Source organism: Dicentrarchus labrax, unplaced genomic scaffold (assembly GCF_905237075.1).
Source record: "Dicentrarchus labrax unplaced genomic scaffold, dlabrax2021, whole genome shotgun sequence".
NCBI classification, from domain to species: Eukaryota; Metazoa; Chordata; class Actinopteri; family Moronidae; genus Dicentrarchus; species Dicentrarchus labrax.
Window position 1 is genome coordinate 27,318,018 of NW_026136706.1, and position 20,592 is coordinate 27,338,609.

The 20,592-nt window shown below is 39.2% G+C and overlaps 1 protein-coding gene across 4 annotated transcripts in view; it reads left to right on the plus strand.

Annotated features, from left to right (window-relative positions):
* Window positions 1–20,592, plus strand: part of LOC127365278 (contactin-associated protein-like 5) — a 293,853-nt gene that overhangs the window by 234,751 nt on the left and 38,510 nt on the right. For all 4 annotated transcript variants that reach the window (XM_051403188.1, XM_051403190.1, XM_051403191.1 and 1 more), the window contains 3 exons: window positions 9,666–9,772; window positions 14,727–14,846; window positions 16,286–16,486. In XM_051403188.1, the coding sequence (XP_051259148.1) occupies window positions 9,666–9,772; window positions 14,727–14,846; window positions 16,286–16,486 (428 nt within the window). The remainder of the gene's footprint in view (window positions 1–9,665; window positions 9,773–14,726; window positions 14,847–16,285; window positions 16,487–20,592) is intronic.

Here is a 20,592-nt window from a genome sequence, read left to right on the forward strand (position 1 = left end):
CCCTCCTGTCCTGTGTGGCACCAGTCCCTCATTATCCTGCACAGAATTGAGCTGGATCTGACAAGCTCCACAAGCATCTGCATGTTGTCTGAAACACTTATATAAAGGACACAAACACTTTAGTTGCCATTTTCTCTTGTAAACTGCCCTGAGGGGAGACTGTCTCTGTTTCTCATCTCAGATTTGAAGCTAACTGCTTTATGTGGCTCAGATTGTACATCAACAGTGTGTTGGTGTGCTGTATCAGCAGGGGAGATGATGTGCTATCAGAAATGAAAGAATGATAAAAGCTGATCTCAGTTGTATGATACATCGTTACTTCAAAGTAAAGGATATGGAGGGCTGATTGAATTACAGCAAAACTAAAGTCTCAATGACCTTATTTTGACAATTTTTCACCCATGTTGTGTTGTTTTTGTGTACTCTTGGTCTGGATCTGTTTGTCTTTGTTTGTGCTACTTTGCGCCGGTGAAGGGAAATCTCAATGATACAGGACACATTGCTAATGCTCTAATGGCTAGATGGGATTAAATTACTGCAGCCAGGAGAAAAAGAAAGCAGAATAGATCTTGATTATGTACTCAAAAACTCCAGACACTCCATGTGTACCCAGTTTGTTCTTCATTTGATAAGTTCACAGTGCTGTGAGCTTCCAGGGTACCTTTTGGAATGTGGGAGTATAGGGTTTGGTCGGGTTGAGGCCTTTCTGTTGTAAGTTTGTCACTTCATTTTCTTCTGGTGCCATCCTTCCATCCAGGAAATCCTGGTTCGTCATCATCATCATCATCATCACACTACAGTAAATACTTTTAGCTGCAATCAGTCACTCCCTAGGTTGCTCTGTAAGTCGGTCGACAAAAATTTCCCAACACAGAACTTTCAGCCATCTGACCAAGGTTCCTGTCCCATGTGAAACCAAAAAGTCATTGCAACAAGTCATTTAACTAGCAAGGACCACACCACAACAATATTTCATTTAAAGGTAAAGGAAATTCATGAAGTTTCGATGATAAGGATAGATGTATTGATGTGCAGGGGAGGAGGTGGAAAAGGATGTCATCTGTTGGGTCAGGCTGGGAGCCAGAAGGTTAGGCAGAGGAAGACTCAGTGTTACATCTCAGGTGTGTTTTCATCCAAGCTGCTTACAGGCTCCCAGACAGTACCTAGAATGAGATGTAGAAAAGGTATGGACCGATTGAACAGGAAGGCATGAGGGGAGAGAGGACGGAGGGAAGTGGGAAGGAATGAGGTGAATGGATGAAGGGAAGGGAAAGGGAGGGTGGATGAGAAAACTGAGACAAACAGGACCGGAGGGGGTTGACCAGGTATAAGTAGCTTGCCAGGTGATCTTATGGTATCCACAACCAAAAGCATACTTCAACCATCATTTACTAAATAAAGATCATGCTATATAAAAGAAGACTAGAGACTAGAGAGAAGAAGAAACTAGAGAATGAGACCATAAACTCAGGAAACTGTTTACTGAGCTCATAAATCAAGTAAGAAGTTGGCTCAAAAGAGTGTATTTTATCGTTTTTTATTGCTGGCCTTTACATAGAATGCAGGTTTTAAGACATTTTTGCGTTGGCTTTACTTCACAGACCCAGAAGCTCTGTCTGTTATATATACTGTCAATTGGCCTTAAAATCCAGTATGAGTTGGGCTTTAATGTTCTGGCACTTCTGCAATCATATTTTATTTGTGGGTATTTGACACTATTCTTGTTATTTGTCTATTATATATTATCTTATACAGTGAGAAATTAATTTAACTTTTTCCATTCAACCACGATTGTAAGTCGTTTGTGAAGGGTCTGTATCTTTTGGTTTCAAGTATTATGAAAACTGCATCAAGTGCTGTGATCAGTTGATGTCAGGACATGTGTGGCTGTCAGATTTATGAGTTGGTTTTATTCTCTGTTTTGTTTTGGGATCATGACCACAGGTTTGTGCCTTTTCCAAGAGGATGAGAACCTTTATGGGACTTACTGTAATCTCCCCTTCTCTCTGTGTCTATTTATTACACTACAAATTGTAACATTTCTGTTCTGCTAGCTCCCTCCCTCTCAGCAAATTTTAAAAAACCTTCAAAGGCCCACAAAGGACAGTGACTTTAGGGGGCGTGGCCTCAACAGCAACAGCAGTGATTGACAGACTGACCACAGAGCTAACCAGCTATGGGCAGCTGCTGTCAGACACTCTGTGTTGCGCTGGAAACACAGAGAGTCTATGTCTATGTCAGCATAGGCCTTACAAGGTTCTGGGTGATTTAAAACAAAACAGGGCATTGTAGGGGTTACACTACTATTTAATAAGAAAGGTAATTAATCACTGGTGATTAATAATACACTCGTAAATGGGGCACCACCTCCGTTCTTTAGTTACTGGAATAGTCCGGAGGAAATTATTCTACAAACCTAATCAAATCAGTTTCAAATCAATTTATTCAATTTCAAAATCTATGTTCAATCTCATATTCTAAAGTAGTGATTTCTTTTACACGATTCATCTATTTTCCACATCAAACAAAACCGCACAGACAAGGACATACAGTTATATATGTTTATTAACTAAATTAACGTAGAGTAAATAGCATGAAATGATAATGTAGACACAAATAACAACAAAAAACAGAATATGTGGACAGTAAATGAATTATTGATATTGGGTGATTCAGGAGCGATGGTGGATTTTGCGATGTGGCAGTAAGTTTAAAATATTACGAGAGTAAATTTTAGAACTGAGAGGCCCTAATCGAAATTTCTCTTAAATTTAAAAGATGGGAATCAAAGCTTATAGACAGACACCAGCTCTTTTTCATGTGTGTGAATCCGGCCGTGTACCGGAGAGTCAGCCTACTTTGTTTGTAGATGGAACTTGGAAGGATTCCAGGTCCTTGGCTTTCAGCTCAACTGCGGCTTTGCGTCACTGGTCCAACAGGCTGAGGGAAGTTGCGTCTCGTCCCTGGTTCCAGTGGCAATCTCTCCAAAAGGCCCAGCGCGGCGTGTGCGCTAGTGAGCGTTGGGGGCACGGTGGCTGGAGAATAATGTCTTTATTCGGCTGGAAACGTTTATACGTCTTCTTGAGCAGTCAACTACTGCGACGTCCTTCTGGCTGATGATAAATGTCTTAGAGTGGTTGGTCTTCAGCTTTGATTGTAAACTAATTCAGCTTCTTGTTTAAAAATAACTGGAGGATGAAACGCTGGCCTGGCGAATTATCCAAGAAAGTCCAAGAATTTGATTAAATTCACTTTCTGTGAATAAGGCGACAATACTTGACGATAAGACTACAAAAATATAAAAGAAGAAATTCGTTTGTGTCTTGAGCTTTCAAAATAAAAGTACTTGAAAAGTACTTCAGCACAGCAAGTTATTACTTGAGGAAAAATTCAACACGTGTTGCAAACGAAGTAAAATAAAGTACGGAAATTGAATTAAAGTAAGAGCGAGAGGGGAGAAGAGAGAGAAGAGCAGAAAGAGAGCGAAGAGTGACCGGAGTCTATCTCTTATAGCTTTTATTCTGGAGGCGGAACTGGACGAGAGGAGCTGACCGTGCGCGTCACTTCCTCTGGTGATAATTTGATATACGTAACTTTATCAACTTACTCCTATCGTGTTTTAAAGTTTCGAGATCATAATTCACCGTTCACAGAACCCACCATGACTTAATACATAGTTCACATGTTTTAACATAACATAACCGAAATTACTTAATGTAAAGGAAAAGTGGAACTTGATTAAAATCATTAAATCATAATCATTAAACACGCACATAAAGTAGCACTGAGGGATTGTACATATTTCGTATAGTGCTAGCTTAATCCTTGTTATAACAAATATGTGTCAGGCATTTACTTATTGTATTACTATACAGTTATCAAACAAAGTTCGTTTTGAAAATACCTTATGCTATACCAGAATCTTACCAAAAGGTGGCACTGTGGCTCCATCAAACATTCAGACATTTTACACATGATTTTGTAACTTAGTCCAATCTGATGACAGAAACATCAGACAAACATTACATTTGCGTCTTTCTCATGCTGGATGGCAATCTGTTAATTAGGAGAAGATGAAATTTTACCATAATACTCCAACAGAACTAAATCTATATCCGTGCAACTGTTGTTACTGTTTCCTAGATTGGAATGTCCACTATCAAAAGAAAACATCGTAATTCACACTTTAGAGGAAGGGGTGTCAGAATGCCGGATGTGGATTCCAGAGGAGTTTCTCTCTGGAGATGGACCTGTCAGACTAAAAGAGATGTAAACATATTTCAGGGATATCTAACCCTGATTTACAATCAAAAGCACTTAATTATCACACACGATCCACTTTAGGTGTAGGGTGTCGTTCTGATCTGTGGAGAAGTCAGTGTTCTGTTAAAGAGGATAAAGCAAATTGACACCTTAGAGATCCCATCTGAGAATCTGAAAAGAACCAGGCTCTCTGTGCAGGAGACAGTCGGCGCCACAGTCTCACCTCCCCTCCTGGGTCAAAAAGGTCAAAGGGAAAGAGGAGGCCTTGAAAACTCTCCTGGTGGAACAAAATCAAAATAATATGATGATTGTTGAATTAAGAGACAGATAAAGCGTCTCTTGTAGAGGAAGACGAGGACAAGGTCCTACAAACCTAAACAAATCAGTTTCAAATCAATTTATGCAATTTTAAAATCTATGTTCAATCTCATATTTCTGAAGTAGTGATTTCTTTTACTTGATTCATCGATTTCCCCACATCAAATCAACCTACACAGACAAGGACATATGGTTATATATGTTTATTAACTAAATGAATGAAGAGTAAATAGCATGAAATGACAATTCAAACAAACAACAACAAGTAACAGAATATGTGGACAGTAAATGAATTATTAATATTGTGTGATTCAGGAGCGATGGTGGATTTTGCGATACGGCAGTATATTTAAAATATTACGGGAGTAAATTTTAAAACTACGAGGCCCTAATCGAAAATTCTTCTAAGCTTAAACTATGGGAATCAAAGCTCACAGACAGACACCAACTCCTGGGAAGTGTGTGGGACCCCGGCAGTGTATGTGGGTTTCAGCCTATTTTTTGTAGAGACGGGGGGACTTCAGGATCTTTCTCCTCTAGCTGGTACTGTTCGGGTGCTGTTCAGAATCACAGGTCCAAGAACGTGTCGTCACCGATACCAATTAGCCAGTCCAAGGCCCAGCGCGGCTTGACGCTTTGAGTGCGTTGGACGCAGATAGTCTGGAGAATAATGTCTTTGTCTGGCTGAAACGTTTATACGTCTCCTTGAGCGGTCAACCACTGCGATGTCCTTCTGGCTTATGATAAATGTCTTAAGAAAAGTCCCTCAGAGTGGTTGGTCTTCGGCTTTGATTATGAACTAATCCAGCTTCTTGTCTAAAATAACTGTAGGATGAAACGCTGGCCTGGCGAATCCTCTGTAGGCAGTAAATCCAAGAATTAAATTAAATTCACTTTCTGTGAATAAGGCAACAATACTTGACAATATATATAAACAAAAAAAACGTATAAAAGAATTAACTTTGTTCGTGTCTTGAGCCTTCAAAATAAAAGTACTAAAAAGTACTTCAGCACTGCAAACTATTAAGTGAGGAAAAGTTCAACACGTGTCTCAAACGAAGTTAAGTACAGAAATTAAGAAATTAAAAGTAGAACGAGAGTAAATAACGAATGGATCCAAAGCAAATTTAAGAAGAGAGTTTTGGAAGTGTAAAAGTAAGAAGAGAATAAGAAGAGCGGAGTCTATATTATATATGTTTTAGTCTGGAGGCGTATCCGGAAAGGCTAATCGCGTCACTTCCTTTAGCGATATTTTGATATTCGTAACTTTATTAACTTACTTCTATCGTGTTTTAAAGTTTCGAAATCATAATTCACCATTCACAGAACCCACCATGACTTAATACATAGTTTACATTTTAACATAACATAACCAAAATTACTTGATGTAAAAATAAAAGCAGAACTAGTTAAAATGTCACAAACATGCATATGAAGCAACACCAATGGATTGTACATATTTTGTATAGTGTTAGCTTAATTTTTGTTGCATTCAGACATTTTACACATGATTTTGTAACTTAGTCCAACCTGGGAATGTGAACATCAGAAAAGCATTACATTTGCGACCTTCTCATGCTGGATGGCAATCTGGTGATTTTGAGAAGATGAAATTTTACAATAATACTCCAACAGAACTAAATCTATATCAATGCCGGTGCTGTTACCGATATGGATTGGAATGTCCTCCAACAAATGGACCTCTCATAAATTACCTTGAAGGAACCTCTCTCTGGAGGTGGTACAATTTAGATCAAAGGAGGTGCAAACACATTCCATGTCCATTCCATAGGGATTTACAACTAAAAAGGCATTTAAATAATCACACATCTCTTGTAAGAAAACAACGGTTTCCAGAACCTAAGTGTGAAGTGTTGTTCTGATCTATGGAGGAGTCAGTGTTCTGTTGAAGAGGATAAAACAAATTGACACCTAGGGATACCATCTGTGAATCTGAAAAGAACCAGGCTCTCTGTGCAGGAGACTGTCGGCGCCACAGTCTCACCTCCCCTCCTGGGTCAAAAAAGTCAGAGAGAGAGACCTTTCTGAACTGGGAAAGAATTAAAATAATATGATGAGTGTGGAATTAAGAAACCAAAAAGAAAAATCTCTTGTGATGATAATAGACGATGACAAGGTCCTACAACAGATCCTTCGGCTCTAGGTGGGTGGTCGTCTGCCTTGACCAGTTGGGGTGAGAGAGAGAGAGAGAGAGAGAGAGAGAGAGAGAGAGAGAGAGAGGCAAGCCACTACTAGCCAAGAGCCAGAGAGTCATTTAAGGCAGGGACATCCAACTAGCTAACTATAGTTCAGTTAAGCTGGGGTTGTGTGGCTTGCTGTGTTTTGGCTGCATGGTGTGGGACTGGCATTGGTTGCTTTATGGTGTGGGCTGATGGTGTGATTTGTAAATGGCAAGCTAGTTAGTAGCATTAGTAGCTGTGTACAGAGCACAAGCACAAGCACAAGCAACAGCAGTTCACTTAACAGCCACTAGTGTCACTATTAACAATGGTTTTCTCAATGTTACATACAGAACATTTAAAGGTGGGTTGAGAAATCCAATACCATGACAAATACCATGATATAGACCAGTCTGAATTCAGGAATAGCCTAGTGAAGAGGAAAAAGTATGTTTCTATGTTTATTTATTTTTAAATCAAATGAAAGAAACGCCTTCTGAAAAGTAGCTTGTGCCTTAGCCTGCCTTCAATCAAAAATTACGATAAACTTGTTGCTCTCATTCAACATCTTTTATTGTTGCACATGCTCATTTTTCCACAAATGTCAAAATTGTCCTGGCTTTGGCTTTGCGCACAATTGCGGTGTCTCAATAACAACCATCAACATATCAGAGAAGAGCATGGTAATTGCAAGCCTTGCACATCAGCAAATAGTTCTAATGACATATAAAAGCGACAGGCCACAGTTTTTAGAAATGTTACTCTTTACATCAAATCAAAGTAGCCTGTGATCCAACAAATAAACACAAATAAAGTAAAACCAAGAAAATCCCAAGACTAAAATACTCACGTTTGCTTAATGGGAGAAGTTACATTTCCCCTTCGACACTATCTTTTTAACATCGGGCTTGACAGCTGTCAGGCTTATGCGCAAGCAGTCCTCCAAAGACTGGTTTGACAGTCGGTTCCTCTCATGCGTTTTTCTAGAGTTCATTGAGAACGCAGCTTCACAGGTGTTTGTTGATCCGAACATGGTGAGCACATACATGGCCAATGTCTTTAGTGTGTCATACTCTTGGGGACAAGCCACCCAAAAGGCACTCAAGCTTTCAGCACCACAGAGAGCAGCCTTCATGTCACCAGCGGCCTAGATGTCAATCAGTTCACTTTGAATAACCGCCTCGTCCAGCAGCATCACCTTCCTCACGTTAGCAGAGAATTCTTCACCTAGGCTGATAGTGAACAGGTCACGCATAAATCCAATGACATCCCTGGAAGTGGCAAAGTCATCAAATCTGGCAGAGAAATGTTTGCCTCAGCTGTGTGATAAATGTCTTCGTGTTCTCTGTGACCTTACTGTCACCCACTGTCTTAAGTGTGCTAAAGTGTAGCAGCCTCCCCGACAACAAATCTTCGTCGAAGAGATCAAGTTTGTCTCCAAAGGCATCGAGTTTTTCCACCATATTCAACACAGGGTTTTCTTTCCCCTGTAGTTGTAGATTTAGTGCCTTCAAATGGGAAAACACGTCTAAAAATGCAACGTTGCACGTGTATTCTGTGTCTTGCATGATGCGCAGGTGGTCAGCTGCCACTTTTGATTGACTTTGCATTAAAAAATCCACTACTTGATCCTTGAGTTCAACGAAACTCTCCAGTGCTTTGCCCTTACTAAGCCAGCATACGTCGTTATGGGGTAAGAGTTCGTCATGAGAGGCTTCAGATTCCTGCACAAATTTTTGGAATAAACGGTGCTGTGTGCTTGAATTCCCCCTGATGAAGTTAATTATTTTCATTTTTTTGTCCATAGCCTCTTTAAGATCGCCACTTAATTTTGCGCACAGCACGCTTTGGTGAATGAGACAGTGAAGTGCGTTAATGCTGGGAGCGACAGCCTTAATTCTGTTCACTAGTGCCCTGTTTCTGCCCATCATGGCAGGAGCACCATCTGTGACAACCAGGTTGACTTTTTCAAATGACAGCCCATTGAAATAGTTCCTCCAGCTTACCAAAGATAATAGCGGCCAGGTGGTCAGGCTCTCCAGTGTAATCAAGGCCAGCGGCTCCTCTTTGAAATATTTGCCATCAAAATATCTGACGAAACAACCATTTGGGAAATGTCAGTATTGGTACATGGGTCGCCAGCTCTACCCACTGAGCTAACCGGGTGCCCTCTTTATGTCTTTTTTAAACACTTGGCCGTAATCTTTTATAATACTATAGAAGATAATAAAATGTTATAATATTATAATATGGGTTTGTTAACACTGACAGAGGCTGTCAGATATTTGGAATGAAAATTAGTATATCAAATAATAACATATTACCTAGGATACAATACTAATTTTATTTTATTTTACGAGCATCTGGCCCTTACAGTGTCTGCAGAGAAAAATTCTGGCCCTTGGACAAATATAGTTGATGACCCCTGATATAGTCCAAACAGCAAGTACTGTAATTAAGATTTGCTCGTTGTGGATTATTGCTGCTAAAGACAGACAGCAATACTCACAACTCTACTGCTACTATAGCTAACATTACAACAACAGCATATCCTGGCAATCAGAGTAATTTAACATTACCTGACATGCAAATCCTGGCTAGAATAACAAGTTAGTGTTGTGTGGCTCTGTCCAGTCCACTTTGTTTGTTTTTCATTCACATAGCTAGGGCTGTGTACAACCACCATGTATTTTTTAGTTCACACACACAAACAGCAGAAAGCTAGTGGACTGTGTGGAGATATTTGCTTTATTTGAAAAAAGTGTATTGAATTCAAATCACATTACATTGAATCTCTTACCCGACCTTTAACCCCATGTGTAAAATATAAATCCAGCTGTCTGTTTTTACTATGTAGATGAATAAACAGGTCAAGTTCCTAACAAATGCTGTCCTCTGTTGCAGGTGTCTTCCGAACCTGTGTGAACATGGAGGTCGGTGTTGGCAGTCCTGGACCTCCTTCTCCTGTGATTGTTCGGGGACTGGCTACTCTGGAGCCACCTGTCACAAGTGTGAGTCTCTACTGCAGTTTGGTGTAATTTACATACACACTGTTTCTGTCGTCTGCTGTCTGGGTCATAGTTTGACACACTGATGTGCAATGATTGAGTTAGAGAAGAGTGACTGATTTTAAAGCTGTCGCTTTTCCCTCCTTTGAGTTAAATCCTGTAGGCTTTGAGCATTTTCAGTAGTGTAACTGGGAAATGTCATAGAAACAGATCATAAGATTGTGATGTTTATTGTCACCTCAGAGTGTTGAGATATATACATATATTATGATCCTTAGCACCCTTAGTATTATCTTAATGAAATGTACTGAAACAAATGGTATCGCACTGCATCTCATCCTCATCCTGTATATCCTGGGTGTATCTGTATTTGTAGAAAAAGTGTAAAGAAAGAAGATCCTTGAGCCATAAGAGAGAAGGATAAAGATTAGGATAATTCAAATGCAATGTGATCTCAGAGCTAAACCAATGGCAGGACATTTAAAGACTTTAATCTTTTGTCAAAAAATGAGACCAATACTTTTGTACACTTAATTACCTTGTAGTCACCATGTACAAGCTGATGTCTGGGAACACAGTGACATCTCTAAAAAGAAGAACCATAATCAGGTTAGGAAACCAACAATTTATCCAGATGATCTACTTTATTTGGAGTTCAAACCCAAAGGGAGTGCAAATGCTGTTAATAGTCCCCTATCTGTGAACAAAGCAGCAGTAAAAATAGATGGTCAAAACAACAAAAATGAGGCCCAAGTTGTAAAAACTAGAGTTAAAGCTCCAGACTGACACATAGGCTATATGTTAAAGTTTTTCCTCTTTGGTGTCAGCTTTTGACATCACCTTGTTATTCAGCGTGGAGCCGTCTGTAGGAGTCCGTGTGAACTTCCTGTGCCCCTAGAATGCTGATTTCCTGTTTATATGCAGGCAGGTGCAGCTGTCCTCGCATGTCAGAGGGAATGTGACAGCAAAAAAACATGTCTTGAATTAAAAATAGGCTCATACAGTGTTACTTACCAAAACACACTGTGTGTATCCTTGAGCTCCAAACATGCTGAATGCATGTCTTTTTTTTTTCCTTTTTATTTTATTTTAAGTGTTTATTTATATCCAGCATTGTTTAGATCCATATTTACTAGCTCGTTGTCTTATGCTGTTTTTCCTGCTGCATCGTAGCATAACTGACACCTGATCAGTGGAATAGTGTGAAACCACTGCAGAAATGTTTATTGTGTCACTCAAGTTCCAACTTTTTTTGTGTGCACAAAGTAAACAAAGAAGAAAATGTTCCATAGCTCTACCAGAATTCCAAAACGCAGCAGAGAAGCTTTAAATCTCTGGTGTGTAGGATTTAGTGTCATTTACCCCAAATTCCACCAAGCATGGCCGTGACACATTTCGGCTCAGTCCATTCTAGACAATGCTCAAAAATTCCACCAGAAGCGCCACAAGTGTATCTCCACGTAGAATATAGAGCTGGTCAATTTTTGACAAAAGCCACAACCCACTCGCAGCAAGCAGCAAAGATCAGATTGCACTGGCAGGAAGTCAAAGAAACGACATGAATTAAATTTCAAGCTACATGTTGGTCGAGGCAGACGACCACCTACCTAGAGCCGAAGGGTCTGTCCTAGGTTTCTGCCTCTTAAAAGGCAGTTTTTCCTTGCCCCCGTCGCCAAGTGCTTGCTCATGGTGGTACTGTTGGGTCCTTGTAAATAATGTTATAAGGAGTACGATCTGGTCCTGCTCTATTTGAAAAGTGTCATGAGATAACTTCTGTTATGAATTGGCAAATAAAATTGAATTGAATTGAATTGAGTCAACATTGTGGCACCAGACAGATCCTCTTTCTCATTGCTTTATGCAAGAACAAATAAAAAATAAGAAAACATTAGTGCATGAGGCCCACTGTTTTCTACATCTTACACGTATTAGCACTCACCAATGAAAACAGTGAAGTTTTGTTCTCTTTCAACTCACCTTTCCTAACTTATGTATTCTTATTCTTGTTTTTCTGTAACAAACTGTACATTTTTTGTCTGTCAGTAACTTTTGGCACATACACAGCCCATATAATAAAAAAAACATGAAATATTTCCTTATTCTTTACTATATATTGATATAGACACGATAACAGGAAATTATTACGTCATTCCGATAAGTCCGATCATGACGAATAGCGCCGATAACATATATAATTTTGTCAGCACGGCAGTGCCCCACTCCCACTATGAGACCTGAATGGCCTGCAGTGAATGCTGCGTTCAAGTGACGTTGGCATAATCAGAAAAACTCTTTCTGACTGGGAAAATTCAAGAGTACCCCCTCATGTCGGAAAATAACTCGTTAACTCGGTCACAATTTTGGTAGTTGCTGACTTGAATTGATAGCCACAGTATTTTTCTACATGTTACACATAAATAATAGAAACATGAACTTAAAAAGGCTGAAAGAACGACTAGCAAACGTGGGAACAGGGAATTTCCGTCACACCGTGAATGCAGCACAGCGTGCTTACGTTTGAAAACAGACAACATGGCGTCGATTGTGTGGGACTTTTTCAAAGTTTCTGAAGAAGACAGGTTGCTTGTTATTTGTAACAAATGTTCCAAGCAAGTTCCACGAGGAGGTAAAAGTAGCACGAGCTTCAATACGTCAAACCTGATAAGTCACCTGAAACGTAGCCATTGCTTCGACAGAGTTTTGAAAGCATATGAGGATGGAAATGAAGGCACTTGACGGTCAGCCAGGCACTTTTCTCGCCTGATTAATCACTTGGAGCCACGGTTTACATTGCCAAGCCGCCGCTACTTTTCTGATGTGTGCCTTCCAGCTAAGTATGATGCGATCGATCGCCATATATATATATATATATATATATATATATGTATTAGGGGTGTCACGATTTCGAAGTCGATCGAAATTATATCTCAATCTCGAACTTTAGGCTGCAGCCAGTTAAAAAATACACATCAACCGAACGGAATTGAAGCCCCTCTTGCTACTCTGAAATCACCAGTGTGGAAGTATTTTGTCGTTCATTCACGTCAATTAACAATAACTTAGCCTAGCAAGTGAAAAGATGATCTAGTTACAGTCCAAAATTACTTTAAGGCTTAAAATGCACATTGATAAGTACATATTCCGTGAACACTAACCTTGGGTCTCTTCGGAGTGTGCTGAAACAATCAAATCATCATTCTGTGTTGTTTCATTTTACGTCTCTGTTTAATGTTGGTTCTGTTTACAACCTCGCGGTTGGAACGGTTTCAAAATAAAAAGCGGTTTCAAAATAAAAGCCCGCCAAAACAGAATAGGAAAAGGCCAAAAAATCGAATCAAGACTTTAAAATCGAAAATTAAATTGAATCGAGGATTTGGAGAATCGTGACACCCCTTATATATATATATATATTTTTTTTTTAATTCTAGAATGCACTTTTTCAGTTTGTAATCCCAATGCATATTTGCATCAGTTCAAGGGGCCTTTATTTTATTTTTTATAGGTTTGCCAATATCTCCATTTAAAGAGTCAAAAGTGTTTTTGGCTTTGTTCATAGTATTAATGTCGTGATCTTAGGTCATGATCATATATATATATGTATATGTGTGTGTGTTATCAGTTTTCGGTATCGGCCTTTAGGAGCTGAATGTTATCGGTTATCGGTATCGGTTTAAAAAAAAAAGTTATCGTGCATCCCTAACATATTGGGTCAGAAGAAAAGAAAGAAAAAGTGCAATGATAATCCACATTTCCGTCATTCTCCTGTATCACGTTTTGTTGAACATGTAATAAAATGTATTTGGTCCCAGCTCCTTCTGTCCACAAGACATTGATTAATATTGCTCCTGATGGTAAGACCTGCCACTTGCCTGGTCGCCAGTTTGGACAAAAGCTGCAGCCATGCAGCAAATCTAACCCCAAAAGTCAGTGTCAATACTTCATGTTTCACAATAAATGGTAATGGTGAATGGACCTGCACTTGTATAGCGCCTTTCTAGTCTTCCGACCGCTCAAAGCACTTTTACACACATTCACTCAGCGATGGCAAAGTCCATTGAACAGAAACTAACTCATTCACACATTTTGACAGCAATTTGGGGTTCAGTATCTTGCTCAAGGATACTTCGATGTGTGGCGGGAGGAGCCGGGGATCGAACCATCAACCTTCCAATTAGTGGACGACCCACTCTGCCTCTGAGCCACAGCCACCCCAATAAAAGCCTCAATTTTGTTATTAATTATTAAATAACATCAGCGGCAGCTTTACACGTTTGAAATGTGACAAATGATCAGAGTGTGAGGATGAGTATGATGAGAACTCAATATACAAAATTGATTGGTGTCACTAAATGTTTAGACTTCCCAGTTTATATGGAATCTTTAATTAGATATGCTATATGGTTGCTGGTGTTTGTTCTGTCGTAAAATGCAAGCTAACTAGCAAGTTAATTATTGATGTAGATTAGCTAATAAATCAATAATGTTTTTTTAACTTACAAAATGTAGTTAGTTTTAAAATCTTTATGTAAACAATTAATACAATATATATATATATATATATATATATATATATATATATATATAATAATTATATATAATTAACATCTGTTTTTACAGTGCAGATTGACAACTTCACTGTTTTTTTTTACTCTACTCTGCTCCCATTTAATGCTCTCTCTCTTTCTACACACAAAAAGGAGCTGCCACACATCAATTGACAATGACTTTGTTTCACAGGCTGCCATTTTTGAGGAAATTCGAAAATTGTGTTTGCTATTGATGGTATGGGGTTTTAACAGGATGTCCTGTGCTGTGTGAGAAGTCAGTGTTCTGCAGTGGTTTAAGGTCACCTTTTAGTATCAGCTCAACAGATAATGATAAGCTGTAAATTTCTTGCCGTGAACAGGGAGCTGTTGTTGTTTTTGTACCTGAAGAAAAATCTGTCTGCTCCTTCCAGCCATCTACGAATCATCCTGCGAGGCCTACAAGCTGATTGGCAGCTCCTCTGGTTTCTACTCCATAGATCCAGATGGGAGTGGCCCCCTGGGGCCAGCACTGGTCTACTGCAACATGACAGGTGAGTTCACCGCAGTCCATGTTGTCACCTTTACTCTCTCAGAGTTCCAGCGGGACTCAGAGTCTCTCACAGATCTTACCGCATCGATCTGCAGCGCTGACACTTCACTGTCCAGAGAGAAATCATTACGGTCACTCGATATGCTTCCTGCCGACAGTTCAGAACTTCATTTGTGTGACGTCAATGTGTTTTGTAAAGTTTGTCCATGAGAAACACACTGCAAAAGAATCATTTAAACTAGGTTGTTGCTTTTTTTAAACAAGCTGTCTGAAGGATGAGCTCATGGCTTTTCCAGAATGATCGAATAGTGTTTAATTGTTGGTTTTGTTTTTAAAAATGCATGTTCATAGATGTTCTTCAGGGATACAAGACAAAAACAGAATGAAAGAATACTTGAAAGATACAGAGAAATTTAATGATTAGCCCCAAAACAACATCAGTGTATCTCTGATAGAAATGTATTTACTCCATGTATGGACTACAACAATCGGGTATCATGGATCCAATGTATGAAACAGAATGACAGGAAACATTTTTCTTTTGTTAATTACAGACATTTGCAGTACACCACAATAAATGATGTGATGATAACAGCAGGCAAAACAAAAATCATATCTCATAACAGCTTGCTTAAAAAGAAAAATATCTAATGAGAACACAGTCATCATTTATCCTTGGTGATGCTGTGTGAGCTCGGAGCAACACCTGTCCTTTTGCACCACGCAAATGTCAAGTGTGTGGTGGTGGCTGCCTGTCGAATGCATTGCTCTGGTATGATCACAGCGGCCAGCATTAAATTAAAAGGATGTGGGACTAGTCAAGGGAGGGTTAATTACAGTAGAGAAAAAATGGTAAAATCTTTCCTTTTATGGCACAAAATTGTACTTTGTAGTTTCAATACACAAAAAACTACACAAACTACCAGCAAGCTGCTGCAAAATTAAACTATTTGTTTAATTACATGTAGTTTACTACGTCCAACGTTGTCTAGCCAAGTAGTTTTGGTGCCCAAACCAACCAAACTGCAACTCTTTTACAACGTGAATGTGTGATGATGAGTCGTGGGCAATTGACCTATCCAGTTGTTTAGAGAATATGTTGGCTAATTTACGTGTAACATTACATCAACAAACCAGGTATAACAGCATGACAGCAATAACATAATATACTATTGGTGTACTGTAATGTGCAATTTCTGTGTTCTTTCTACAGAATTTTTAGGAATAGTTTGAAAACATGTTAAATCTTTTAATTTACTTTAAGTAAAAAGTATTAGGACAACAATCTGTGCGTACTGACTGTAAAACCTGTTTTTGTATATCGAGGAGAAGGTGTGGGTTTATGCTACCAGGCTTACTTATATCAGGTTTTGTGTGTGTGTGTGTGTGTGTGTGTGTGTGTGTGTGTGTGTGTGTGTGTGTGTGTGTGTGTGTGTTTAGAGGAGAGGGTGTGGACAGTGCTGACTCACAACATCACAGCTCCGGTCAGAGTCCAGGGCTCGTCTCTGCAGAAACCTCACATCATGATGTTAAACTACAGTGCCTCAGCCAAACAATTGCGCACCATCATAACGGGGTCAGAGCAGTGCCAACAGGAAGTGGTTTACAACTGCAGGAAGTCCCGCCTCTTCAACACCAAAGGTAATATTGTCTGTTTAAGAAAATTATTTTCCTCTGAAGGTGACGTTACCACTGAATGTTCTCTCCTCTCTTCCTCCATCCCATTGTGTTAGAGAGAACCCCTGCCTGACCTCATGAACGAATACTCACTTTAGTGTTGTTGTTCTTTTCTGAAGCAATCTCAATATTTTCTGTGCATATTCAACTGGAATTGCTCTAAAAGCCTTTGGTGTCCCAAACATTGCACATATGCTCCTAAATCATGAAACATTCATGAAGTCCCGGATTCCACCATTCCCTCTGAGCCTTGTGAACACAAACAAACAATTTAATTATCACAGCAGATCAAAGAGATACAGAGAACAAGCTGTTTATAACTGTTGACACTCTCTGCCACAGCTGGATATTTTCAGCTGTTGCCTTTGTTGTCTGAGCACAGACACAGACTGTGCTGTGGAGGACAGTCAAAGGCTGTCAGCCATGTAGACACGAATATCATTTCCTACACACCCACAGCCTTTTCTAATTATTATTGGGCATGATCAAGTTCATTTTAGTAACCATGCTAAGAGAGGACCAGGTTTTTATTTGAAACAGGCCATAATTAAATATTGTATGTATACCACATTAAAGAGTTTTTCATTATCTAAGGCAGTGGTCTTGAATTGGAGCCTGCGTGCCACATCAGGCCAACTAAATGGCCACAGATGAAAGTATTTCAACATTTATATATTTACAGTATGATTATTATTGGCAGAAATTAATGTAATATGCATAATTATGTTTTCAATAGTGTATAATCAGCTGATTTTAAGAACTGTTGTGTTATTGTTACTTTAGAATGAGGCATTTTATTTACAGATGCCACAGGTCGCCTTCCATGGAGTCCATCATGTTGAATCATCATGTTTGTACAATAGCCCTGAAGGGACAAACCAAACAACACTGGCTCTAGATAAGACTTTTTGCGTTTTTTGCAGCCTCCATAATCTCTACTTCGTGCTTGGAAGGGGAGGAAGTGTAGGAGTTGCAATCTGCAACTACATCACTAGATACCACTAAATCAGGCACACTGGTCCTTATACTAACAACAACCATATCATCAAATTTCTGAAATATGAAAGTTTTTGCACATAATGAATGAAAATGAACAGATGTGGTATACTGAGGGATGAGGGGAGGGGGATGAGGGATGAGGGATGAAGGGATGAGGGTAGGGTCGAGGGAAGAGGGTAGGGTGGAAGGATGAGGTATGAGGGTAGGGTCAAGGAATGAAGGTTGAGGAATGAAGGTCGGTTGTCGGATCGATGAATCCGAACGGGAACGGGAATGCTGAACGAATTATGTGGGGAATGGGAAGGTGGATTGTACTGCGATGCGTTCTTTCGAGCGGGTAGATACTGGCTGTTTGCATTCGATTGGACTGAGTGCAGTTAGGAGTTCTCTGTGGATGTGAGGGTTGCATGTGGATGGATGTCAGAAAACTAATGTTACAATGATGACTGAAATAAAACGATTAACTGTTGCAGGGTTTCTTTGCTTGCTTGGACAAAGAGTCGAACCAGTATTTTGAATGAAAATAAAAAAGTTATATTACATAAACATTTTAAGAATTTGCCATAAAAGATTAATTATCATTAAATAAATGTTAACGGGTAAGGAGAGGTGACCCTGGAACGAAGGAATGAGTGAACAGATAAGCTGTGCTTAAGTAAGTTTGAGTGGATATGAGGTGATTGCAGGGCGTGGTCTTTGTTCCCGAACCTAGTTATAAAACTTCATTTAAACACAGAATGCAAGTTGACTTTTATTATAAAGTAGTTGTCACAGAAAATGCGTTTTGTGATGGTCCTTGTCTAACATGTTGATGTACTGATGTGGTGGACAAGTTACTGTTTTTCCTGTGTGTCCGTGAAGGTACCATTAGCAGCGTACCGGTTTTGGAGCACCTGGGTCAGGCCCTTCTAAAGGATGCATCCCCTCCAGCAGCAGCACGTTCTTAGCTTTTGTTTGATTTCTGCTTTGTTTTTACTTGACATCATTTACACCTCATATTGCTCACACAACCACATTTACATTACTGATGTTACTGACTGACACACTCCACATTTGTACTTTATTGCTTCAGTTGTTTAAGTTACTATGCCAACTGTTGTGTCCTCCTCCGTATTTGTCATGGCCTAGGAGCCGGGTTATGACAGTTTGTCAGTGAACTTGATGCTGGCTGCTATCATTCAAAAACTACAAAACAAGACAGTGGTCATTCTCCAAATTTTTTGCATTAGTTTTAAATATTGCAGAACGGAACAAAAAGGAACAGCCACAGTTTTTGCAGAATTGCAGGTGACAGGCTGCTGCTACAGAATTCTGTGTAGTATTAATTACGTGTCAGAAGCACAATAATGGTGAAACAGCATCTAAGCAGGTGTAATATTAAATATATAAATTAAATTTGACCGACTAGACTATTTCTATAGCAGGGTTAACCCTAACAATTTCATCAGTACAACAACACAGTCATGTCATACTGACCATTCTGTTCATCTCAGTTTAACTTTTTAATTCAAATAATTACACTAATTAATTCCAGTCGGTTTTGCCGACACACGTGTTTCTTTCCCCTCTGGCATTTTACCGCAAAGTCCAATAATTGCACTGATTTAAAAAAAGATAAGTGGGAACTTAGTCCACTGGAGTTGTTTCCCTAATGTCTTTCTCTGATGAAAGAGTTCTGGGTACAACAACAAAAAACTAAATTTACAAATAAGGCAGGGCAATTTTATTTTTTATTTAAGTTTCATACACAGAGGGAGATTCAAGGTGCTGTACATAGTTAAAAGCAATACAGTTCAAATATAAAACCACATGGTTCAAAGATGAAACCACACTGTTCAAAGATAAAAACAGCACAGTTCAAAAACAAAACATGCAGTAAGTAAATAAATGTGAATAAAAACATATTCAAAAATAAATAAAACTGAATAATAATAATAACACCTTGTGTTTTAGAAACATTTAGGTAAAAGAACTTGAATAAAGAGGTTTTCAGTCTGGATTTAAAAACTGCAGTGGTTGCAGCATTCGTAAGACCATCAGGGAATTCGTTCCAGCTCTGTGCCGCATAATGACTCAAAGCTGCCTGTCCTTGTTCAGATTTGCCCTGGGCACCACTAGCAGTCCACTCCCCAGAGTTCTAAGGGATATCACAGGGTAATATTGCTCAAGCATATCAGATATGTATTTAGGGCCAACTCCATGTAAAGATTTATAAATAAGTAATACAACTTTTAAATCAATTCTGTAGCTTACTGGCAACCGCTGTAGACATTTAAGAACTGGTGTGATTTTGGCTATCTTGGTTAGTGGCTATATGTTAATGAGTTGCAGGTGCCTGATGGTCTTTTTAGAAAGTCTTGTCAAAAGTTTATGTAGTAGTCAATTGTGCTAGAAATAAAAGCACAGTTTTTCCACGTCTTTTTTTATCATCAAATTCCTCACTTTGGCTTAAGGTGATAAAATGCATATTTTGTTGGGGGTTTTTTTGCTTTCATATGAAGCAAAAATTGTATATATGTTATATATAAACACTTTATGCCATAAACACAGAGGTTCCTTCTCTTTAGTTTTTAGCACCTTGTCCTCTAGGTGAGCAGTACCCTTACAGTAAATGGGAAGGACAAAAATTAGAAACTGGATTTAAAATACAGTCTAACTTTATTGACCTGATACTATATTCACTGAAAAAAGTGATTCTGACCCCTAGTAAATGTTTTTTTCAGTGTATAATAAGCAGGCATACACACATCAAGGGCGGCTGTGGCTCGTTCCTTAATTGGAAGCTTGTGGGTTCGATCCCCGGCTCCTGGTGCCACATGTTGAAGCATCCTTGAGGAAGATACTGAACCCCAAATTGCTCCCGATGCTGTGCATCAGTGTGTGAGTGTGTATGAATGTTAGTTTCTGTTCGATGACTTTGCCATCACTGAGTGAATGTGTGTGAAAGGGTGAATGTGGCATGTAGTGTAAAAGCACTTTGAGTGGTTGGAAGACTAGAAAGGCACTATACAAGTACAGGACCATTTACATCTTTTGTACATGGCCCACACTGTGGCATTCCAAGTCTTTGC